Here is a 26,128-nt window from a genome sequence, read left to right as displayed (position 1 = left end):
ATTTGATGACTTGCGACTCGACTTGGACTTGCATAACAATGACTTTGTCCCACCTATGAGATGTGGACTCGAGTCATGTGACTTGGACTCGAGTCAGACTCGAGTCATGAATTTGATGACTTGTGACTCGACTTGGACTTGCATAACAATGACTTTGTCCCACCTCTGGTATGTGGACCCAAGCTTAATCATACTAATCATGATAAAACGATTCATACTTGTATCTCCACAGTCAATATTACGAATCAAAGATTTATTTGGCTGAGGCAATGCAATCATCCGACTAAATCTTCGTTATTATTTGACTTCCCGGATTGCAAATTCTGTGACTCTCTGGATCCTGTCTTCGTAGGTGTATGACGTGGCTTGAAACAAAACATTGCATATCACATCGCTGAACTTTGTCATTGAGGATCGCCCTCGACTCGATCATGAACTCAAATAACGGCAATCACCGCATTGAAAGGCTTTTACCCCAAAATAAATTATGAATCAAAGCATGGTTAGACTTTTATTCTTATTTCTGTTGACGTGGCCCAAACATGTCATCCACATGCATAGCCAGTGTATTCCCAATGTAGTCTCAGTGTAGTCTCAGTGTATTCCCAAGATGGGTAATCTCTGAGCACTCCACTTTCCCCCTCACATGCAAACACTCCTTAAAATAGATTTTTCGAACTATCCATGCGCACGACCATCATGGTAACATCTTGGGAGTCGGTGAAACTCCCCTGAATCGGTAGATCATAACAATAATCATGAAAAAGTCTTCAGATTCAGCGGAATTTTCAAGGATTATTTATCCTTGAAAACTCCGCTGAATCTTAAGACTTTTTCAGGAGGTTCCTGCATTATACAAATGGCCAACATCAGTTGTGAAATCGCATGTCGTGAGCTACAGGAGGAAACCAGATAACCTGGAGGAACCCATGCAGAGTTGGGGGGGGGGGATCGAACTCTTGCTGCAATTTGCTGCCCAAATGACAAATGCACTTGAAAACATGTCCAATTATATGAATTAAGTCCCTCGGTTAACAGTGACATCGGTTAACGGCTGTTAACGTTTCGCCTCAAATAGGATCCCCATGGGTTTCGACAAACGTTAAAATGTTGATGTGACGGTCACGTGTTTGCTTTATGCACGCGGGCGCCAATTTCAGCCAATCGGAGCGCTCGTTAAGCGGAAGGCTGAGCCATGCCCTCAGCCAATCAGCAATGGCCATTTATCAGCCGTTTAAACCTCGGCTACCTTTGTTATTAATGCTTTTAACATGTAATTCCTATATTCAGTTAACAGTTATTTCGGTTAACAATAGTTGTCGTTGAACAAATTAAAAACGTTAACCGAGGGACTACTGTATATATATGACTTTAGAGAATAATATTATTCAAATTACTTATACATGGCATATATTTCTAAGCCTCACATACTGTATACATATGATGAGAAAGCACTGGTAGGTGTTGCCGTACTGAGTTGATTTAATAAGTGTTAGTTTGGCATATTTTTTACATCACATTCCAATGAATGAGGGAAAAAAGTGTATTTACATACATTATGTAAAACGGCAGTTTGAGTTAAGCAATGCGGATCTAATTGGTACATTTCTGAAGTCGTAGTTTGGCTTATTAATTTGGTCAACATGCCATTTTCCCATTTAGTGAAATTTAAGATCCCTCTTAAATCTACTGAACCTCAGAATCGTTGTGCTTATTAAAAACAAATGTTGTTCTTCCCCTCCAATTAGCACGGTTGGCTACGTACGGTGCTAAATAAGTTAAATATACACACAAAAATATTAATATAAAAAATCAAACAGTAGCTGTCATCAGGAATTAAATGCAAATGTGTCAGGTCTCCAAGTGTTCATGCTCCTCTTGGTTCTGATGACATCCTTATTGTACTGGGGTATCATTAACCAGTGTTGCACAACATGTTCCATGAATCTCTCTCCCATATTTGCACTACTCACGCTGCTTATTCACAGTGTGAATTTGAAAAAAAACATAATCACGCACTACCATTAAAAAAAACAATTTACACTCGAAATCATACGAACGATTAAGAAACTGCGATTTTAAAAATATGAAAATAATGTTAATGCCAATGCGTATGTTTCACTGAATACATACAGCAAGCGCTTAAACTGGAGAGAACATATCGGCCGTGATTTGAACACAGCCATGAAACAAAAAAAGTCACACCGCTGTAGTTTGCGCATCTCGTCCCAACCCAACCGTCCTAAAGAATGCCAGTACAAAATTAGCCAATTATAATGAGGCCGTCCCAGGCAATGCAATTTAGAGTGCGTGCAGATAATGATGGGCGGCCCTTTGTTGGGCTGATGCTTCCAATTTTACTGATTTTCACATAACGGTCAGCTGATCTACGAAGTGGTTGGTTGCTCCATATGCAGGTGAGCCAGTCAGCCACGGCACAGTAAAATCCACGTGACACTTGCAATAATAGTCTCTTCTGGGCCATTTGGACAATGTTATTTTTTTAAACCAAGGCAGTCTGTTTTGTGAAGAAAAAAATATATTAAAATGTTCCAACCACTTTTAATGTTCATTTTCTTTCCCCGTACATTTTGATTGGACCTTCTTAAAATGTGAAGTTGTAAGAAGATTCGATTTTCACAAGTTTTGTTTTATATAATGGTTTCTTCCTTTTTTCCCCGCTGTCCAATTTTCACATTGTACAGCGTGTTCATCCTTCAATCTCACACATGCCCATTACATTACTTAAGTTGTCCACTCTTCATATATTTAGCATGGCTCTTTATATTCCTGCATATGGAAATCTTGAGAAAAGTTAAAGTCAGCAGCAGGGAATGGTGGCTCTGAGATGATTGCATCATGTTAACAGCTGAAGTCAATCAGGCAGGTCTGACAAAAGCACGCCAACTGCCATGAGGTGGAGGTTTTAAGATGCAGAAAAGTTCATCCACAAGCGTAGATTGCGCTATTCCCTCATTCTTGAGCCTCAAATGTTTTAAATGTCTTCGCTTGGCTGAGTTTTACAATGAGGTGGTTGATACATATAATTTGCGGCGGGAGTAGTCGAGTCTGCCGCTACGATGGCTCCTTCATATTTTGTGAATCGGGTGCTGAGGCGTGACGTGTTCCGCGGTTCTGTTCTGAGTGACCACAAGTTGCACACTGGGGAGTTCGTTTCCGTTTGCGCATCCAGTCTCTGCACCTGCTGCTATGGTGTGTGCAGTGAATGCGGTTCAGGGTTGCCCGTGACGACTTACAGGTGATTGAAGGTAGGAATCTTCTTCGTATGTTCTTTACCCACCATAAAACGTTGAGATAACTTAAACAAATTATACTGGTAGGAACCTCCTGGTTACACCAGCCAACAGGGGATTATTGTGTCCGTCCATCGTGCAGGGAGGGGCTGGGTGGGGAGGGAGGGGCTGGGTGGGGAGGGGAGGGTGGGTGGGGAGGGGAGGGTGGGGAGGGGCTGAGTGGGGAGGGGCTGGTCACCCCGTGGTGCCCTTATAAAGCTCAACGTTTAACCTACTCACGCCGGCTTGTGCCCGCCCTCACAGTCGGGCATATTTGTGGAATACACCACGCCGCCATTGACCCTGGCCATTGACCGAGCAACCCAACGTTCCTACCAGCTCCCTCCGCAGGAATGTGTTAAGCCACTTTGTTGAGCCATCATTTGTGGCCAGGTTGCTTCTGCAAAAGAACAGCATCGCTCAGTGGGTCTTACCTAATCAAATATAAATAGTTAAGTGTTTTGCTTAGTTTTATCATAGCTCCATGTCACACTGCTGTAATTAAACAAACACAATTGTGATGATTCCCTGAGTTGACAGTGGTGTAGAAGAAATACAAACACACACTTCATGTATGTTATGTTATCCTCTTTTGAGTAGTATTATTGACATAAATGTTTTTGGTTTACACTGAAAGGTAGCAGAGGCTTCCCTGAGCAACACAACGTTCCTACCAGCTCCCTCCGCAGGAATGTGTTCCCTTCCTTCTGTAGCATGCGTTTGATGTGCTCCCATCTGGTTCTAACCGTTGATGTTTATCAAAGGCTCACATTATAATTGTCTGTACCTTGTGTTTTCAGATGAGGTCATGTCACACAGTATGAGATGGCAGGAGCGAATTCATGGTGCAGTGGTTAGCACACTGCACTGTAAGCTGGTGACAGATCATGAATTCAGATTATGCTAAGTATAAAGCAAAGTTATTCCAACATTATTACGTACGTAATTGTAAACACATTTGTATAGTTTTCTTATTTGCTTCATTGATTCACACAGGATGTCTACGTACCTTAACCCGTTTTAGAGTGCAATACAATACAATGCATTGCACCGAGAAAGGAGTGGTGACGCAGTGGTTAGCACACTTCTTGCCGTGAACCGAGCAACTTGAGTTCCATTCTCAGCCGTGGCGAACGTCGTTGAGCGAGGGACACCTGGACTGGCACTGGCTCTATTGCCCCACCACCTTGGCCAACCCAAACTCGTCTTAGAGTCAACAAATTTCCATGTGCATTTCAAGCAAGGGAACAACAGCGGCCCAGTTGCACAATTGGTTGTTTTATTTTTATTACGTGCTATATTTGTAACTATCTAAATTCGCACTGAATTGTTAATTTTAAGAAGCAAGCTTTGGCATCTTGGTGTTAAAGGGACAAACTGGGGGGGGGGGGGGGCGTTGAAAACATCTATATGATGACGTACAAAGAGGCTTACGAAGCTTCGCACACAACGTTTAGATTACCACTGCTCACGCTAAAGCTTTCAAATTGTGTTACGTATGTAGGCACGTTGAACTTCTTCTGCAGCGTGCGTAGCCAACCGTGCTAATCGGAAGTGAGGGGAAAGGACAACAACATTGAACAGTACAAGCAGTTCATGTCTTCTTTTTCAATCAAACTATTCAAATGTAATTGCCGTCTGATAGCGTGACTACCCAAAGATGTGGCAAGTAGAGTTCTGAGGTCGACGAATCACTCCTCACAGTGCAACGTCCGTTTATTTTGTTAGTATCGTCTACTTTGATAATATTGTTTAATTTTGTTAATATTGTTTATTGTTGTTCTTCAAGTCAATTTTTGTTTGTCTGCACCTCGGAAGTGTTCCATTTCATTGTTACCTGTTCCGTGGTAATCGGAGGTGCTGGGTAATAATCATAACAATGGCTTTGAGTGTAAAAGGAGTTACATGTGGTGGTCACAAAGACATTATTACTTAAAATATGAGTTATTACAGCCAAATCTAAGTTCAGAAATATGAATTTTCGATGTAAAAAATGGAGTGTGTCATTTTAGAATCAATTGTTCTGTTGCAAGAAGCAATGAATGGTTGGCACACTGGACAAGCCAACCAGAGGCCACTCGGCAGTAGAAATTGTCTCCAGTTTATCTTCTTGGTTCTTTCGGTAAAGTCACGTAGAATGGAAATGATAAAATAATAATAAAACATAATAAAATAATTCTCACGACGTTTCGGCCACAATGCAAGCAGCCGTCCTCAGGTGGAGAACAGGTCTGTCGAGTTTCTCCAATCCCACCTCGCCTCTGTCCACTCAATTAGACAATCGGTAGGTCACATGTGGTGGGATAAAGTGTGGGCACTTGCAACCTCTTCCAATACGTCTGAACAGCGTGGTGAAGAGTGGCCCCACTGCCAACCCTCTCTCGGGGCTCTCTCAAGCGGCCTGTCGTGGAGGCTCTTCTGCCAGCATGAGCATGAAATTGCAAGGGCTGCACCCATGCCCCACAATACGCAGTATGGTTAGATGTGACAAAAAATTTAGATGTTAAAGTTTGACTGTCATTTGCTTGCTCGTCTGCCTTTTTGACCATAACGTTATCTAATTTAAGGTCTAACCAAGATAAAATGTATATTTTGAAGATACATTTTAGAGATGAATTCATGTCACAGCGTTGACTCCAGTTCTGTTGGTACGAAAACTAAACCTGAGATATATATATACTAACACGACCTCTTGGGGTGAATAAATAAACCTGGTCTCCCAGGTGTGAAAGGGCTCTCATAGGCAGTAACTTAAAGGTCTGAGCTTGATCACAGAAGATTGGACGAAAAAAGACTTATCCTAAATTGGTTTTTCCACTTGATTTGGTGTGCTCCGGTTGAGAGAGAGAGACTGAAGAAAGTGATGAAGCAAAACACTTGCTTAGTTCTGTTGCAGGATAGCTAAGGCAGCTACCCCCCCCCCTTCCTTCGTGCAAAGGAGCTCGTAAGAAGGTTAATTGACTGAGACACAGGGACAAGTCTTGGAGTGTCCAAGGCAAGTGACTGGTTGTGGCAGCACATGCGTGTTTCTGCCATAGCAGCAGAGGCGTTCTCCTGCAATGCAAGAGCTCTGACCATTGAATTGGCTCTGATTGTGCATCAGCATTCATTGTTAGTCTGATAGATACTGTATGTGGATAGACACGTTTTGCTAACTAATTAATGTACGGTGTATTCGAATGACAAGAGGACGTGATCATAGGCCTTTGGTGATTAGTTTGTTTTGATACCTATGATAGTGTGATGCCCAAGGGGTGATCATTTCAATTAACAGGAATTTAACAAATCGCCATTGGTTTTTTTCTAGCAGCTAATCCTACTCTCTGCTGAGGCTTAGGGGATATGTATCAACAAAAGTAGCAGGTTATGTATGTTTAACAAGTGTGCTAGATATTTTAGTCAATATGTGTTAACAGTCTATGGACAACACAAGGAGAAAAACACAGATACCAAACAACTAATTTTAGCAACCATTTTAGACGTTAAATAAAATTATTGTTACATTTATGAAAATAATGTGATAGGTGAAAACAAGTATTACTGCATAGGGAAAATAAAATGTATTACTGATACTCAAAAGACTTTGCCAAAGCATTGTCTATCCAAGTTTCCTTAAAGGTTCCCACATATATGTGAATAAACAGCAGCAGACACAATGTATCTAGTTCTATCATTCCGTTTTATGAGGATGTAGGCTCATATAAATATCTGAGGTGGACTCAAGTAGCAGAGTTCATCGTGAACACCATTTCTGGATTCCGAGTGGCGTGTAAATACGCTATGGGCCTGGATGGTGTCTCATTCTAGCCTGTCAAGTGCAAAATTAATGGATCCAAATCTCTCCAAATCCCTTGTGCTTTGGCGTGCGCGGTCAGGTGTCAGCGCTATCTCAGGAGACATGCTGTGAGTGAGAGATTCACATGGCACACTTAACCCGCCCCCACTCCACTGCCTGCCACCTCAACCGGTGGTTCAGTTCTTGCTTTGTGCCTTTCAGGGCTTTTAATCACCACGGAGCTCTCAATCGGACCCTTGCCGCCGTATGGGTAATACAATTACAACGTTCGTCTGTCCGAGACGAAACGCGCAATCGATGTCTTGGAACAACATACTGCATCCATAATAGCGATGGGGGGGGAGGGGGTGTTTGTAGGGTTAGATCGCGTAAATATATAAATGTGTCGTTAAATCCACCACCACCACCCGACACAGCCAACTAGTGAGGGTTGACACGTAAACAGGCCGTGGCCAATTCGTCACGAGTACAGCAACACCGGTGTGTTGGAGAGCCAAGCCACAACATTTACAATCTGAGTACGACGTTTCGCCAGTAATTACAACTTACTTACAAGTTGGCTGTGTCGGGTGGGGGCGGGTTTTAACGACATTTATATATTTATGTGATCTAACCCAAAAAAACTCCATTATGGATGATATTGGTCGCGAGAGCCTGCCACGTGTTTAACTGGCACTGTGTCTGATAACCTCGCTCCGCTGCATGTAAACTGTACACACGTGGGCGACAGAACAACGCACATTCACGCGGATTACACGTGACTGGGAGCACTTTGCAACTCGGTTAGCATAACGCCGAATTTGCATAATAAAAGTACACATCAATTAGCATCGTGCGTCATGCTGACACACGGTGTGCACATGTTTGTAGCGTGCTGCGATGTCCACTGTGAATCAGCATGCAGGGCCATGCAGAGGCAAGGTTTCGTCCATTATCTCATTACGTGGCTGTATAATCCTATACGGTTATTTATATGCTCAGTGGCAGGTGTGCACATTAATCTGACGGAACAAGAAGTACAGGAGCGTAGGTGGGCAGGCAGGCTCCACTGAATAGGATTGGATGAGGGGCGCATTGAGCATGCTAACCATTAACGGTAATGATGAATCCATATTCGCCGGCCCGGCCCTGCAAGGCAATCAGCCTCAGTGCTCCCTGTTCCTTCACCCTTAAATTAAATTCCATGGTTTCAGGGGTTCTTTTGGTCCGAAACTCCGCGCGGACCAGAATGCAGCGAGTTGTAAGGGTCATCCTCGATGCGCTGACGATTGAACTTGCGGAAAGAGAAATCATTCGCTAGTTTGGTTTCTCGCAGTGTTGGGCGAAAGAAAAAAAGTGTCAACGCCTAGATTGTCAAGTAGCGCTTCTCCAGGCCATGCATCAATCGCGTCGGAGAGCGAGTGGCAAAGTGACACCACCCCCGCCGCCCCCGCCGCCCCCGCCGCCGCTGCGAACGGGGATAAAAAGAGGACTGGAAGGATTTCGTGAGAGAATTCCCACGAACAATCTCTCGCACAGCCGCCGCTCTCGTACAGAGGGGACCGACTGTGGATTCATTGTCTCTCCACGTGATGCCGATAGCGCAGTTGGGATACAAAGGGAATGATCTATTTAAGAAGAAAACCATCAAAAACATCGCGCTGGACTACCCAGATGTGTGTTGGCCTCAGAGAGAGCTCAATGGCTCAGGTTGCTCGTTCAAAGCTATCTGGTTGAGTTTTTTTTTATTCTGTACATTACCTGCTGCCTCTTAGAAGTCTAAGCCCCCGTTGTTGGAATCCCACTGCTTGAGCCATCTATGCAATAGCTGGGGGTTGTGTGTCCGCCGTGACTGCGTGTGTGTACATGTGTGTGTACGTGTGTGTGTACGTCATCTCGGTCATCTCGGTCAGTCGACCCGTGGCACCTGGGTCTGTCCCGTGACCTCCTGCCAGCGGGCGTTCGACACTTCACGTGGCCTCAAGGTGCACATGGCCTGGCACAAGCGTCGTGGTGACGTCACCGCCACTTAGTGGCGAATGGCGGTTGTTGCTGTACGTGTGTGTGTACGTGTGTGTGAGACTGTGTGTGTATGTGTGTGTGAGACTGTGTGTGTGTATGTGTGTGTGAGACTGTGTGTGTGTATGTGTGTGTGAGACTGTGTGTGTGTATGTGTGTGTGAGACTGTGTGTGTGTATGTGTGTGAGACTGTGTGTGTGTATGTGTGTGTGAGACTGTGTGTGTGGTACGTGTGTGTGAGACTTTGTGTGTGTATGTGTGTGTGAGACTGTGTGTGTGTATGTGTGTGTGAGACTGTGTGTGTGTATGTGTGTGTGAGACTGTGTGTGTGTACGTGTGTGTGAGACTGTGTGTGTGTATGTGTGTGTGAGACTGTGTGTGTGTATGTGTGTGTGAGACTGTGTGTGTGTATGTGTGTGTGAGACTGTGTGTGTGTATGTGTGTGTGAGACTGTGTGTGTGTATGTGTGTGTGAGACTGTGTGTGTGTATGTGTGTGTGAGACTGTGTGTGTGTATGTGTGTGTGAGACTGTGTGTGTGTATGTGTGTGTGAGACTGTGTGTGTGTGTACGTGTGTGTGAGACTGTGTGTGTGTATGTGTGTGTGAGACTGTGTGTGTGTATGTGTGTGTGAGACTGTGTGTGTGTATGTGTGTGTGAGACTGTGTGTGTGTACGTGTGTGTGAGACTGTGTGTGTGTACGTGTGTGTGAGACTGTGTGTGTGTATGTGTGCCAACTGCGTTAGTGTAGCGACCCTGGTTCGATTCCTACTCCGATTCCTGCTCACGGCCAACACCAGTGACGATTATCTGAACCGGTCCTGGGCCTCCCCTAGGTCGACTCAGTCTCAAATGAGTACCTGGTGCGGTGCGCAAAAATATCGCCACTAGGGAGACAAAGGCGGCCGGGCGTGGTGCTGGCCACCCACCCCCTCGTGCGGTTCTGGCCTTCATAGGTGCTCGCTAACAGCACTTGCCCCCACAGTCTGTTAAGCCTATACGGGGGATGTTTGTCTTTGTTTTTTTCCAACAACCCACCGCAGGGTACCGATCGCTGGTTGAATTGTGTTACTGTGGGTATACAAGCAAATAGGAGTGTCGGTCTCCTGAGCCATTCCATACTTGACAACTGCAGTACTTAACATCTGACGATTCAATAATTAAGCAAAAAAAAACTTGCGTTCATTCCTAAGTGAGATCGTCTGGTTTCTCTTAGAGACAGTGAACACAACCGAATGCATACAACGTTTCTTTAATTCGAAAAAAAATAGCACGTCATACTTCACAAACCTTTATACCGCGACCTGAAGAAATATCACTCCAAATGAGCTGCAATTTACAGCTCCAGCTGTATTTCATGCCAGTTTAAATTGTGTATGACTAGGTTGGCTTACAAAACGAAGTAAATGGTACTCATTTTCAGTCATCATATTTGTAATAAATAAAAAACCTTCTTCCTTTGTCTTCATACCCTATTATTTCACGACCTGAGATCAATGATGCATCGTTCAAACAGTTGATAGCCTTTGTTCGGTTGTGTGAATTATCCAAGAAGAAACCTAACCATTATGACGCTGGCCTAGTTTAAAACGCTGCCAATACAAAATTATAGGTCTTGGTTGTGAAGTATACTTTAGTAGTACGTCATTAATGTATGTTTCATCTACTTTACTCCAATATAAGTGATTGAATGTGCTTACTTTAGGGATTGTATAATTGGTCATATACAAAATATTATTACTTTCTTGGCCGCTTTTCTCTTTTTTAAACTTTGCAATGATGAAAAAATTGTGTCTTTGGTAAAGGTCAGCTTGTAAAGTCATATCATTATAAATACCCGATACGTGCAGTACATTATTAAAATGCATGTATTTATATTTTTCCTACATACATAATTACACTGTACAATCGAATGATGTTTTGTATTATAAGGTAAAGGTACAGCCCTGCAATTGTTTGCTAATGCCACTGCTGGCTGAAGAGCCTCCATTCGAGATAACCTCTATAGTTTATTATAGTCCCTTTGTCGATGTGGGCTAGACGTCCTGAGAGAGCTGGCAGTACCAACACATTACCGGACAACACGTGACCTGCCAATAATTACAATATGCAAATAATGAGAAAACCCATCACAACATGAACAACTAATTAAATATAAACACAAATGTGTGCATCGCATGTATAGAGCCTTTCAGCCTTACACAAGCCACCAGCTCCAAAAAAACCTGCATCAGCACGAATAATTAGCCACACCACATTGCAGTTCATTGGAGCTGATCGTCTGCATAAGAAGTTTTGTACATGCATTGCACATCATTGTGTGTCGTTAAGTCAACCTGCCATTGAACTCTTATGTACCCATTTATACTGCTGGGTAGACAGAGGAGGTGGGGGCGGGGCAGAGATTTTAAAAACAATGTGTCCAGAGTTTCAACTGCCGCACCGGGAGATCGAAGCCAACGAGTTCTGGATTGCAAGTCCAGCAAGCGATTACACCACGGCAGAAGCCTTCACATATTTACCTTCCGTTTACCCTATTGGAAAATCATTTATAATTAGATGGATCAGGAACATAGCCGAACATGTAAAGTAATTAGTTCTTCCTCCTGCTGGGTTTTTCTTTATTTTTTACAAATCATCCACTAATAGTGCTTTATTTTGGCAAGCAAAACAACATTCTGTTTCCATATTGTGGACGACGTGTAAAGGAAATAACAAAACTTTGCTGCTTCAGTCTAATATCCCGCTGGCCTTGGTGAAAAGGGTCCTGTTCCTTGCGTTGTCTGTCCCTGCCACTGCACAGATGAGGGAGGGGGGAGGGGGTTTGTTTTAATGCCTTGACTGGTCAAATGAGTGTGGCAGTTCCTTTCTGGAGGTGATTCAATGTCTTTTTTCTTCCCCTACTCACATGGAATCTTCACACAAAGCCTACCAGTTGGCAAGAAGCCAGAACATTTTAAATTCACAACACATTCCCCCCCTCCCCCTTTCTCCCCCGGTCTTCCCATCCCGCTGTCCCCGACTGCCACAGCTACGCCGTCAGTTTAACACGTAGCAGGCTTTCGCGAACAATCTCATCCACAATAGAGGTTGTTTTGGGTTAGATCGCGTAAATATATATATGTGTTGTTGAAAACCCACCACCACCCGACACAGAACAACTAGTAAGGGTTTTCACGTGAGCAGAACGTGCCAATTCGTCACTAGTACAGCACCACCGGTGTGTTGGAGAGCCAAGCCACGACATTTACAATCTGAGTACGACGTTTCGCCAGTAATTACGACTAGCTTCATCAGGCGACAGCCAACTACTCCATCAGTCGAGCCCCCCCCCCGCGCCGAGCGCATTCCTGTCCCAGGAACGAAATTTGTAATCACAAGGCGTGATCGTAAAGCATTTGAATTAAACATACGGAGATGCGCGTAGCAGATGCCCACTTTAATGAATCTATATACAACACGGCAGCAAATGGGGCTTTGGCATTAATCACAGTTTTAAGATTGCACATTTTAAACCACCGTATTTATTCTTTATTTGAAGCTTTCGTGACTGCAGCAATCCATACTCTTTGGTTCTTTCGGTAAAGTCACGTAGGTATAAAATAAAATAGATCACGACGTTTCAATCGAAACACAAGCGGTCGTCCTCAGGCGGAAAAAATATAATCCAGCAGTGGAGCTGCTGAACCAGCGAGAGAGCTGTTACAACAAGGTTATAGCGTATAAGTCATGCTGAAAGACATATTCATCCTCCTTGTTGCTTGGAAATAAAGTTTAACCCCCCCCATCCGCTTCCATCTTAATGATAGCGTCCATAAATCGTATGGAAATAAGGCAGGATTGTTTGTAATGCACTTACCTAGCTGGTAATGTCGAAAGTGCCCTGAAGCATCCGACTGGAATGATTCCGTGGTGGTTCCTACGGCCTGCGTTCAAATGCGTCTGGGTTTTTTTTCCTCTCCCTTCAAACCGTAATGATGATGATGATTATAGTAGTTTTAGGTCGGCCATTGCTGTGGTACATTTGTAAAGGCATAATGGCCCCGGTAATGCTTTGAAGTGCTAGTCGTTGTGAAAAATATGTTGGGAGGTGTCCCATCACGTGCCTTTTCGTGCGCACGAGTGCGTGTAGTACTTAGTCTATACTACAGTGTGTGTATATATGCACACACGGAGGGCACGAACAAAACTCACTGTGACAATCGTTTCCTCTCCGGGGCATCTGCATTGTTCCTGCTATTTCTGAGGGAAGATTTAAAATATTTCCGTTGTTTGGTAGATAAACGGTCAACCGTGAGGAAAAACGCACACTGTTCATAGACAATGTTTTGCCTACGTGACTTTACCGAAAAAACCTAAGAATATGAATCCTTGCAGTCACGAAAGCTTCAAATCTAGAATGTGCACCAAAGTGGCGTGGTGCCTCGTTGCATTGTGCAAATGTTAATTTTAAAGAGCTCATTCCCATTCGGAATGAGCAGAGATACTCGCAGAATCGAATGTCGCCATGAAATTTGCATGAATGGACCCTTGTTTACAAACACTTGTTCACTTCTCTTTGTGCACATATGTGAGCATTGCATGCCTCTCATTTCCGGTGGGACTCTTGAACGAGCAGTAGCGGTGCCAAGTGGCAGTGGTGGTAAACAACCCATCCACAGGATGACAAGACGCTCATATATATACATTCAGCGGCATCGACATCGCTGTGTTTCACCTGACGCGAAATACCGAGGAACCAGGGTGGCGAATGTAAACGCACTCGGACAATAAGTCCTCTCGGTTAACATGTACAAAATAGTTGCTACTGGCAAAGGTCTCATAATGTAAATGCTTACCCCGAGCTCTCAAAACTCTGATAGTGCGCTGTTTTTGAGTTGTACGCCTTTTGGCGTCATCTGGTCCAACATCAGTGGAGACTGGGCTCTAAGAAAAGCCGTCTCGGGTGTGGACCAATCAATTTCAAGGGCAGTGCATATCATTATCAGAGTTGTCTCTTTTTGTTTGCATTTTGACTCCTTGTGTTGTGGTTATTGCAAACATGATCTCTTGTATAAACGTGTCAGTTTTGGTGCCAGATAGAAGGGTAAAAACCTACGACTAAAATAGTTGTTTTTAAGTGTTTAAATGATAACCAGCTGATTAAGTTGAGAAGAAAACAATATCCAGTAGATGCAAATAAAAAACACATAAATAGGCATAATGGCTGGAGTGATGGTGAAGTGTCGGCAACTATCCCAGTGACCTGGACAGACGCAAAGGTCACGATAATGAGTGCAGTCCGCGAGAGCATACAAACACGGTCCATTGAAACAAACGCATAAGGGCACATTTCAATTATGAATTCCTAACGGTGCTTATGTTGCTTTATCTGTGACATATTTTGAGACTGCTTAATGGCAGAATTGTTTTTCTTCTTGGTTCTTTCGGTAAAGTCACGTAGAAGGGAAGTAATAAAATAATTAAAATAAAACATAATAAAATAATTCTCACAGTGAGAATTATTTTATTATGTTTTATTTTAATAATATATAAAATAATAAAAATAAAACATAATAAAATAATTCTCACAGTGATAATTATTTTATTATGTTTTATTTTTATTATTGTATTACTTCCCTTCTACGTGACTTTACCGAAAGAACCAAGAAGATGAATCCCTGCAGTCACGAAAGCTTTAAATCGAAAATTTATTGTTTTTGTCAAATACCAAGAAGGTCAAGGCGCAGCCCTTCAATTGCTCGCTCATTCCACTGCTGGCGGAAGGGCATCCACTTGAGGGAGATCTAGAGTGCCCCACGAGAGGGTATTTGGCCTACTCTTCCACACTGGCCTGATGTCTTGGAAGAAGTGGAAGTACCCACGCTTTATATTGAAAGGTAATACAGATATCGGATGCTATTAGCATGAATAGCGCGATATAAAATGAAAGTATCATTATAAATACCTTGATCCAGCAGTGGATTGACAAACGGTGGTACTTATTTCATTATTTAAAACATTCTCATGCCTATTTTTTACGATAAATGTAACTATAAAAGCACTGAAGTGCTTGACAATTATGATTTGTTAACGTTTCCAAAAGTAAAAAAATAAATATGCCACAGAGTAATTAAATGCTGTTTTCTTGCGTGGGAAAATGTAATAAAATTGCTTGCTGCTGCAATTGTAAAACAACACGCAGATTTCTTAACATAAATCAAATTAATGTTATAAATGCTCCCAGCCAATTAAATAAGTGCATTGCAATTCTCGTACAAATGAATCAAAGGGCACAACGTGAATTACCCTGCATTCACGACACAGCATATTTTTTCTATTGAAATTACAATCACAACTGCTCACATGCTTATAATACAATAATACAATCTTGCTTGCTACTTTTGGTTTATATAAACATTGCATTAGTATGAATTGCATTCGACAGTCTGCAACTTTATTCAAGTTTGTAATTATTTATCCAAAAGCAAATTGGTTATTCAGATTTGTGTTATCTGTAGTCTATAGGCACTAACTGAGCTGAGTTGCAAAATGTGAACGAATTCAGTTTCATGGCCATATTCTTTCCACTGCAATTCTCTTTATTTTATGCAAATAAAAATGTAAAGTGAGTAGACTATGACTGACGTGATTTTCTCCCCAATTTAGCTCGGTGGGCCTCTAGCAGAGACTCCATTCCCCCACCCGTTGCAAATATACGCAACTCGCACTCACGTGCGTGCGAGCAGAAGTGCGATCAGGTGCTTCCGAGTGAGGATGCTCAAATCATTGCTCATGTCACATAAATCGCGTGCGCCTTGTGGAGAAAGAAAAAAATCCCAACGGCCGGAGTGTCTCGTGCGCTCAAACATGGCACGGTGCAGACACCTGTGTAATTTGCCTCCGCCGAAGGATTAATGCCGAGGATCCTGGCCATCTATCAAATATTAAGTCAATTTCGTATTTCGGGTTAAAAGCCCCATGTCCTTGACCCTCCTCGCAGACGTAAACATTCGTTTGACATACGCAGGGAACGGGGGGGGGGGGCTTGTGTCCACCCGCCGCTCTCGCAGCCCTAAAACACGTGACCCACCAAATGCCATCGTGGCCGCTTCTTAAGTCTTCCAACAATTTATGCGCTTGAGAAGCCGAATTTGAGTCTGCTATGGTATAACTTTGAAGATGACCCCGCCCCCGTAGCATTGTGGTTTGAAGGTCAAACGCCTCTGTTTATAGCCAAACCCCGCTGTGGGTTAGACGACCTGAAAGTTAAAAAGGCCACTGCAAGGAGGGATTTGACTCCTCCGCACTCTGTGCGTGAAGCCTTTCTATTCACAGCAGTGACGCACAACAAGAAACATTTCTCAGTTGTCTGCGATGCTAAAATGCCCTCTCCCACAGTGCCACCGGCATCCCCTTCATCTCGGAATAAACAACTGCAGACTCGTGAGTGGCTCTGTCCTATCGCCCGGTGGCGATAATGTATTGGACGGTGAGCGCATTGCTGGGGGAGGGGGGGGGGTTCCGTTGACCATCGTCAATACTGCCCTCTGTAAAAGCCTGCGCTAGTTGACTGGAGTGTGTGGTTTGGAAAGTTCAGTTGTGAAAGGCTGCGTGGAACAAGCCCCCCCCCCCCCCCCCCTTTGCTTTGTGCAATTATGTTCTCACACACGCACCAACATATCAGCATGCATTGGAATATTCTCGTATCTCGTGGGCTATGATAAAAAAAATGCTCAATTCATGCAGACATCCTTTGATCTTCCTTTTTTACTGTTTAATCCCCCCCCCCCCCAGCTAATGTTGAGATCGAGAACACTTAAATCGCTGCCCGAGTAAAATAAAAATATTCGTGTGGTGAGCCACAACTGGGAACACGGCAAAATGTGCACGTAGGACGTAATATGTGTACGTAGGGCAGATATTGAAGGTGCATCAGAATCAAAATGATTAAATGTAGACGCAGGCAAGAGCAGGTTGGAGTGCTTTAGAAACCCTGAATTTTCAAATAAAATTAAACGTGTGAATGTGCCGAACGAACAAGGTATTAATCTGCGTGTAGTGCCTTTCATAAAATATGGCCCAGAAAGAAATACGTTAACAAAAAATATGGAACAAAACCAAAAGCTGTTCATGCTCTAAATCGCATTGAGAGGCATGAACAGGAACACATGAAAATAACATCATTCACATGGTTAAGAATAGTAAGATGGCTTCGGCACGACACATCGCTAAAAAGTTTGATGAGTGATGGTCAAGAGTCATGATGGAATGGCAGCCAAGGAATGGAACGCGTTTGAGAGGATGTCCAAGAAGGGGAGATGGAGCAATGGAATCGTCCCGTGTGCAGGGTGTTAGATGGATTACTGCATTGCAGGATCGTGAAATATGGAGGAGGTTTGGGGAGGCCTTCATCCAGCAGTGGATTGACTCTGGCTGATGATGAGATTGGTGCATATTTCAACAACCCTACCAAGCAATTCCAGTAAAACCCACAAAAAAGGTACAAGTTGTTTTCAAGGAGGTCCTATCCTGACCTCTTGTGGAGAATTGTAACATTATGGGGACATTACCATCACAAAATATGGGAACAATTTTTTTCCCATTTTCACAAAATTTATTGGGAGGTCCTGTTATTCAAAAAGAAACGCGCAGCTGTGGTGGGTTGAGACCGGGGTTCGGCCTGGTGAACTTTGAACTTAAGAAAGGCGATGTTGCCCAATGCACATCAGATTTTTACGAAAGTAAAAAAAACAAGTGGTACGTCAATGTAGATACTCCAAATGTGCCTTCATGTTTTTGAAAACAAGGAGTTATACTACTGAGTCCATTGTGTAGCTAGCTAAATTCTTAAATGTGTACAGTAATGTGATTGTCATTTTACCATCATCTGGCGTTAACTTCCAAACTTGAAAAATAACTGCACGGTTATCATTCCTGCATGCACCACAAATGTTGGAATGGATTAAGGATTGCCCTCCTAATACACACATCCGATGAGCATGGCTAGCTACGCACGGTGCAAAAGATATTCAACACACATACAAACACTCCACCAAATTACTTTTTGTGATGTCATACTTTTATTTGAATCCAGAGGTCGCAAATTCTATCTCCCGGTGCTACAGTTGAAACAATGGACACGTTTCTTAAATCCCTCAGCCTCTGTTCTGCCAGCAGTACGTGTGTACACCGCAGTTTGTTTGATCTTCGGATAGTCGTGTTGTCGGTTAAGGTGTGGGTAGTTCCGGCCTCTTTCAAGATATCTTGTCAGCGTGGAAGAGCAGGCCAATTCCTCTCCAGAGGGGCCTCTCCAGAGCCTCCCCCTACTTCAGGTACTACCACCAGCAGTGCCATGAGTCAACAACGGTAGAGTTGCACTTTGAACTTTAACAAATATAGAAACGTATGTATATCAAGACAGAAAGTTCTCTCCATATTGACTACAACCTTACATAGGAATGATTCCAGTAATGAGGTGAGGTGGGGGGAGAAATACCGCAGGCTGTTGAAATGGGCAGATATTCTTGAGAAACGGCTTATCTATGCCGAGGTTGTTAGCGTTTCCTTGCAGAGCCGAGCTTTGTGTGGCTTCTCCAGATGCCTGCTTATTGCAACTTGTTCCTCCTACCTCAAGGTAACTTCTTTTTTCCTTCCCTCGGATGAAAGATCACCGCTGTGGGACTCATTTATTTCCGATGCTATCAAGCAAGCTGTGCAATGGTGTGGGGTCCAAAGCAGGTGACTTATTTCATTGATCTCTCCTACTGGGCCTGCCTAGAACCCGAGTGTTTTGTACCTTGAAACTTATTTCGCACTCTACGTGACCAACCGTGGCAATCGTACCAGTTATACAATAGCCCGCATTCTAACTCACCGATTTGACATCCCAATTTCTTATTTTGCATAACAATGCAGAATAATGCGTTTGGCATTCGCAACTCCTGCTAACACAATGGGGCACTATTAAAGCATTGTGTTTATGCATGACATGGACGGAGCCTACCAATTATAAGCGACACTCGGTGAAGTACACTTAGATGCTGCAGTAGATACGCATTTTTTTAGGACTCTTTATGCGCCGGTGCATTAACACTCCCGCAATTATAACAGCATGCAATCAACAACAAAAAACCGATGTGATCTGCGCTGCATGGTCAACACTTAAAGAAGCGTTGCATTTTTAAACAAAAGGTTTTTTTACAGCGGGGTTTTTTTTCATTCACGGCGCATTCATGGTGGCCACAGAAGACGAATCCGTGACTTCCATCAGAAAAATATATTCTTGTCACACAATCGGGGTAATAAAGTGCATTGACTTGGGCCAAATTTAAACATTTAACTGAAGGTTACTAAGCTCATTTTCTCATGCTCGCGGTCACGTGCCAGATCACATAATGCCAGGGTACATTTTTATTTTTATAATTGTATTACACAAAAAAGTGCAGATGTGTGCGGCTGATCCTCGGTGTATTAAAAGGGCATAAAAGAGATGAATGGAGGCGCGGCAGAACGTGACCAAACTTACAACAATCCTGGGAATAAATTAGGGTTCAATAATGGCTTAAAGAACTTCAATTGGAAGACATAAAACGCACATCAGAGAAATGTTGAAAGTTGTTGCAAGCGTGAACTGACGCTGCCCATGTCGCTCACCCTTGCGTGTACAATTATTAATTGATGCTTTGCACTGATTGTTGTCAAAACACTGCGCGCGATCAAGCATTCACGACTGTAATTTGCAGGAGGGGGGGGCAAAGCCTCTTCAGACGAGTTATTAAATGAGATCTGCCAGCTGTGTTCGCAGTGGCTGTTATGCGTGTGGAGGCACATGTGAAAATGGTCCTTGTGTGGGTCTATAGGAAACAAGGGTGAAAAAAAGGTTTTAAATGCATCGATTTCTTGTCTGATATCATCTGCGATTCTGACAAGATAAAATAAAGCCAAATACCAATTGTCATTCCATCTCAAAATAGCGTTTTTTGGTGGTGCCAGGGTAGGCTGTATGTGTGTTGTACCACGGTCTGTGGATTGCCTTCCACATCATTATTAATGCATAATAGAAAAGCCTGTTTTGTGGCTCTTACTTTACTTTCTTATATTAAGTTGAAAATGCAGAAATTAAACGCGTATGCACATACTTTCAATAACAGCTAGCCAATGTGTGCAAAACACTTCTTATGCATAGAACATAATTTTATTTTATATTAAAAATCCCCAATGGAATGTAAATATCACGAAGCTTTTCTCTCGTAAATATAGCATACATGTTGTTCTTTACCACAAACCTGTTAGTACAGTCTTGACTAACGGCCAAATGCAATGTCAGCAAATAAACATTAAGCACCGCAGTCCCTACATGGCTCCACAACTCTTCAATCACCACGAGCTAAGCAATCGGTCCACGTTTTAGGTCCACATTTTAGACTCGAACCGGCAAGAGTTTATCGCACTGCGTGTCGCGTTTGGGCCCACTCAGAGAACGGCGATGCTGTGATGAGAGATGGGCAAAATGTGTATAATCAAAATGCCAGATATATTAATAAAAGTGGAACGGCACCGGTTAGTGTTCAGGGTCCCTTACCACAGATTAGTCTCCGAGACGCACCAAATTTCCTCCCTCTCTCGGTCAAAATGTTCAGCAGTGTCACAAATAGGCCAATGGAGAAAAATGTAATTGGCCCCAGGTGGCCTATTGCTTCTACATTTCACGGTGTCCAGAATCAATAGACCTTCAGCAGGGGTGTGGATGCGTACACTCGGTCAATTTTATGTTCCCGTGTTCAACAATTCCTACGATTATATAGCCTGTAATATGGGGTGTGATTCGTGTACGCTAATGTGCTGGCGTTTCGGCAATGTAACACATGCCAGGTGAAATGAATGGGTTTTGCAAAAAACAAATTGGCATTGGTTTGTAAATAATGTTTGGTGGTTTAAGTTTATTATAATTTGTTACGCGGATTTGAGGTCAACGTGCTTGCTTCATCCGGTGAAAAACTCCAGATGTCATTGGTACTCAACCTATGCACAACTATGTTTAGCTACAGTTATACATTGTAGACGCAAGTATGACGCCTCGTTTTAATCAAATCTGGAGTTACAACTCAAGCAAAACCAAACCCCTCTCCCAAAATATCAAAACATCATGGATGACGATGACGATTACGTGAAATGTTGATATCCAGTCAAGACATTGTGGACATGCGGAGTGAATTTCAGAGTTTTTTCCCCCCAGACAATGAGAATGGTGGACAGCCGTTAGAGACGATCACAGCGATCATGCGTAGAAATAAACATTTGTCAACAAAGTTTCGCAATCTGTAGGTCGATTGATTTCACTCACGGGGCAAGGGGTGAGACCACTACTCTGCATTGCTTTTAGTCGCCCGCCTCTCGTGGAGTGTGACGTTAAAGCCCATAAAAAGGTCACGCCCACTACCGTTTGCAAAATAAGTTGGAGTAATATTGTCAATAACGCCTGCCTACTGATGAGAGCCTAAATGTCGAAACAGGCTCATTCTTTCAACTGCTGCTGAATGAACGTTGGTTTCAAAATCTAATAGACGAACTGGAAGAAGAAAAAAAACGGTCCATAAAGCTATGGACATATTATTCACGCATTATAAATAACCTACAATTGAGTTTGGTAGATAAAGCCATACACCCGCAACCCTGGTAGATGGTGTGAATATTGTATTTCACGGGTTTCACCCCAATAACCCTCCATGCACATGGCGCCTGCGACACACCTATAGCGAGCGTCTCGCCAATGATTGTTTCCAATGATTCTGTTACGCGCTGCTGTTGCAGACCACTCGAGATCTTCGGCATAATAAAGCACCTTAGAAATAAAAGGGCATGCTTCAATCCAGCAGTAGATTTATACGTGGAATGCATTGCTGATATTTCAATGGCGCAGTTCAAAAGCTATGTCTATCATTCTTCTTTAATAATGGATCACACCTTGATGGACACGCTGAATTTGTTTTGTGTGAGCGTGGAGATCTAGTTACGTATTTTTGTGTATTATTTATATCGAAACAGAAGTTCATCTTGCGAGCGTAAACATAATCAATCATGAGTACAAATGTTTCCAGGTCATTTGTTAATCCGCTGCAGCATAAAATCCTGCCCACATTATTTCGGTCATGGGTTTTTTATTTTACCATACTTCGCCAAATCGATCACTACGGTTTAGTGGTGACATAGCCCTGGGACTCGTTCTGATATTTACGCGCCAATGACGTTAGCTCTGGCTGGCAATTGAACTCCCCACGGTTGCCAAACGCATCGTACGGTTGCGCTAACTGCAGTGCCATCGCTCCAACCCTCTTGAGAGCATAACCCAGATGTGTGGTGATACTGCTGGCTATGCTGCGTATATTTACAGCGCTCAGATGTGTTTATGGGTTGTTCCACGTGTTGTTGTTTGGCATTACTGTCGAATTGTGTACTTCTCTGAAGAACTCAATGGACAAGCTCAGCGATTTGAGCTAACCGTCTGACATCAGGAATAAAAAAGAAACACTAAAGAAGCTCCCAGCACGTGGAACGAAACACCGGACATCATCATCATGAATGTAACAACCCGAACACACATCGGTGGGCTGCATATTCCTACGTGTGTGTGTGTGTACCGTGATAATGTGATGTGGGGAGCGGTGGCGCAGTGGTTAGCGCGCTGCGCTAAGACCCCGGCGACCCGAGATCGATTCCCGCTCATAGTCAACATCGGTGACGATTATCTGCACCTCCCCTAGGTCGATTCAGCCTCAAATGAGTACCTGGTGCGGTCTGTAAACATCGCCACTGGGGAGACAAAGGGGGCCAGGCGTGGTGCTGGCCACCCACCCCCTCGTGTGCCGTGCCGGCCCTCATAGCGGCTCGCTAACAGCCACTTGCCCCAACAGTCTACCCAAAATGCTAAACGGGGGGGGGGGGGGCTCATTGTCTTTACATATCGCGACAAAAGGGGCGAGAGAGAAACTCGTGCCACCGTGCGGTGTTGCGTGCCCACAGCTCACCCGTGCCGGTGATGTTCTGCTCGCACGAGTACCAGAGTCCGGTGTGGAAGTAGCGCAGCACGAACTTGTCATCCCCGGTCTCCCAGCTGTACACGGCTCCGCCGCCGCCGCCTCCGCTGCGACTTCCATCAGCAGCGACACCGCCGCTGCTGTTCGCTCGCAGGCAGGCCGCCGCCGCCGCCGTCTGCGGGCCGGGCCGCGTCTTGGGACCGCACGGCGGCTTGGGCACCCTCTGCGTGCCCTCGCACCAGTAGGTGGTCACGAAAGCCGTGGAGGAGAACAGCAACGCCACGAAGTTGAGGAACACGGCGAGAGATGCGCGAAAGTGGCTCCTGGCGTTCATGCTGACGGCGCGGGACTGCTGCGACCTGCTGCTGCTGCTGCTCTCGATTGCCTCGCCGCTGTTGCTGCCAGCATCGTCGAGCGAGATGTTGCAGCAGCGGCGGCGGCGACAACATCACCGCCGACTGTTGCGCGCGTGCGGGGTCCGCTTCAGCGGGTCATCAGTGTGCGGCGCGCGTCGTTGGCCACTTCGAGTTGCGTTACATCCTCGCTCGCTCGCTCGATCTCTTGCGGCGCGCGGCCAGATAGCCAAGCGTTAGCAGCAGCGGCCGGCAATCAACGCGCAAGCCAGAGACGCGCGCGTTTCTTTCTTTTTTGTTATATCTCCCTCTCTCTCTCTCTCTTTCTCCTTCGTCTGCGTTGATCGTGGCTCTTCTCTCTCCTATTCGCGAGCGACTCTGCCGAGTGTGTGCGCGCGCGCGCGCTTCCGCGTAACTCACGGATGAGAGCTCAGTGCGATTCCAAGTGCGTTTGTAGTCCGTTCTAAGCAATCGATGTGGACAGCGGCTCTTTTTCGTGCGTGTTATTCCTCCACGCGGATTTTTTTGAGCGAGTCTTCTCCGCGTGCGCGCGTGCCCTCCGTGTGTTGCGTCCGCGCGTGTCTTCTCCGTGCTACCTTTGCGAGCGTGATCGCAGCTGACCAGCTAAGCCAGCTCTGCTGCTGCTGCTGTGAGGATAGCCCGTTGTCAGAAAACGTTGGGACGGATCTCCGGAGGGGGAGTGAAGCTGGAGAGGAATATGGATGGTGTGTGAGCGCGCGCGTGTGTGTGTGACTGTGTGTGTGTGACTGTGTGTGTGTGTGACTGGGGATTGTGGGGGGGGGAGGAATCGGTGAGATCACGGCGTGGGAGGAGACTGGAGTCCGTTCGAGCTGTGGAGGACGTGGGGCTGGGGTCCACGGCAGACACCCAGGGAAGTGGGATGGAGGGAGGAGGTTGTACATGTGTGTACGTGTGTGTGTACGTCTGTGTGTGTGTACGTGTGTGTACGTGTGGGGAGCGGTAGCATAACGGTTAGCGCGCCGCGCTATGAACCCGGCGACGCTAGGTCCATTCCCGCTCACGGCCAACACCAGTGACGATTATTTGAACAGGTCCTGTGCCTCCCCTAGGTCGATTCAGCCTAAAATGAGAAACTGGTGCGGTGTGTAAATATTACCACTCGGGAGACAAAGGCGGCGTGGCGTGGTGCTGGCCGCTCACCTCTCTGTGTACCGTTCCGGGCTTCATAGGTGCTACTCGCTAACAGCACTTGTCCCAACAGTCTGCTAAGGGCTGTGGGTGGGGGGGGTCTTTGTCTTTGTACGTGTGTGCGAGTGTGAAATCGTGTTGCGGAGGGCGAGAATGTTGGCCTCATAACGCGCGCGAGACGTGGGTGCTAAAATATTCATTCGCATTTAGTAGGTGGGCTGTATGGTCGACTGGCAAGACAAGTGGAATCCTTTGCGGGCACAATGATTGAGAAAAGACAACAACAAAAACGTGCACGAAGCATCGAGTGTAAAAAAAAGAAATGTTTAGTGCGCGCAGATTGCGTCTAACCCAGATAGTGTTGGGAATACACATCGACCCGGCATAAACACATACGCGCGTGCGTACGTACGTACGAACCAAAACGACTGCGAAATAATGAAGTCTAACTGTGTAACCTATATGACATAAAAACAGAATTTTAATTGCAACGCACCAGACGAAGCTTGAGGCGATGTCCTCACTGCATACCAATGTGGGTGATGATTATGTGTGAGTGAAATTTATTAAACCGGGTTAAAGAGGGTAGATAAATGATTCAGACAGCTATGGGGTGTATTCGTAATTGTTCAACAACAACAGCAACATTTATGTTAACACAACGTAGCGAAGAATGGTACTAGATATTCATAATAAAAAAAAAATTGGGTTAGATCGTGTAAGTATAAATGTGTCGTTAACCCGCCACCACCCGACACAGCCAATTAGTAATGTCTGTCACGTAAACAGAACGTGGCCAATTAGTGACTACTTCAGTCCACCACCGGTGTGTTGGAGAGGAATTCCACAACATTTACAATTCGAGTGCTTTGACATTTCGCTGGTAATTACATCCAGTTTCATCGGGCAGTTTTGCCAGAATTATGAAAATTGGTCGTATAGATGGATAGTATTAGATGGTATCATTGTCGTCGTCCATGATCAATCCACCGCTGGATTGGAACCCCCACCACCCCCCTCCCCAAGCCTTCATCCTTTCTCAGGAACCTTCGTGTAATAGCCCACACGGGCTGGTTCCATCACTCCATCTCCTCGATGGACATGAATCTCGGATGCATTCCATCCATGTCTTGGCTGCCATGACTCTTGACTCTGGGACCTCTTCCATTCTAACGGCCGTGTCCTGCCCAACAAGGCTTTTATTACCGGTTGAAATTAAGTCATGGACCGAAAGAGACTATTCAACATTGATATTTATGTATGTGTGTATCGTACAATGTGGATTGCAATATGCAGAAACAGCACAGGTACTGCGAATGTCTACTGTCTAATATAAAAATCCAACAAATTGATAACTCAAACCTGTCACTACAGACGACGCAGTTGACGACATCACGCGCAAGGAAATCCTCTTGACTCCAGGCTAAATATGCTAAAGCGGCGTTTGTAATCTGAAGATAATTTGCCACGCGGAGTTCTTCAGGAATACTAAATCATCATGACTA

At 44.6% G+C, this 26,128-nt stretch overlaps 1 protein-coding gene across 1 annotated transcript in view; it reads right to left on the bottom strand.

Moving 5' to 3' along the window:
* The window catches only part of LOC144935922 (germ cell-specific gene 1-like protein), a 71,458-nt gene extending 47,272 nt beyond the window's left edge, over window positions 1-24,186 (bottom strand). Inside the window, exon 1 of the mRNA XM_078862813.1 lies at window positions 23,092-24,186. Within this exon, the coding sequence (XP_078718939.1) occupies window positions 23,092-23,434 (343 nt within the window). The 5' untranslated portion in view covers window positions 23,435-24,186. The remainder of the gene's footprint in view (window positions 1-23,091) is intronic.
* Between the last annotated feature and the right edge of the window lie 1,942 nt (window positions 24,187-26,128).

The sequence above is a fragment of the Lampetra fluviatilis genome, chromosome 1, assembly GCF_964198595.1.
Source record: "Lampetra fluviatilis chromosome 1, kcLamFluv1.1, whole genome shotgun sequence".
NCBI classification, from domain to species: Eukaryota; Metazoa; Chordata; class Hyperoartia; order Petromyzontiformes; family Petromyzontidae; genus Lampetra; species Lampetra fluviatilis.
The sequence above is the reverse complement of the archived record's forward strand: the minus strand, read 5'-3'. Positions and strand labels throughout refer to the sequence as shown.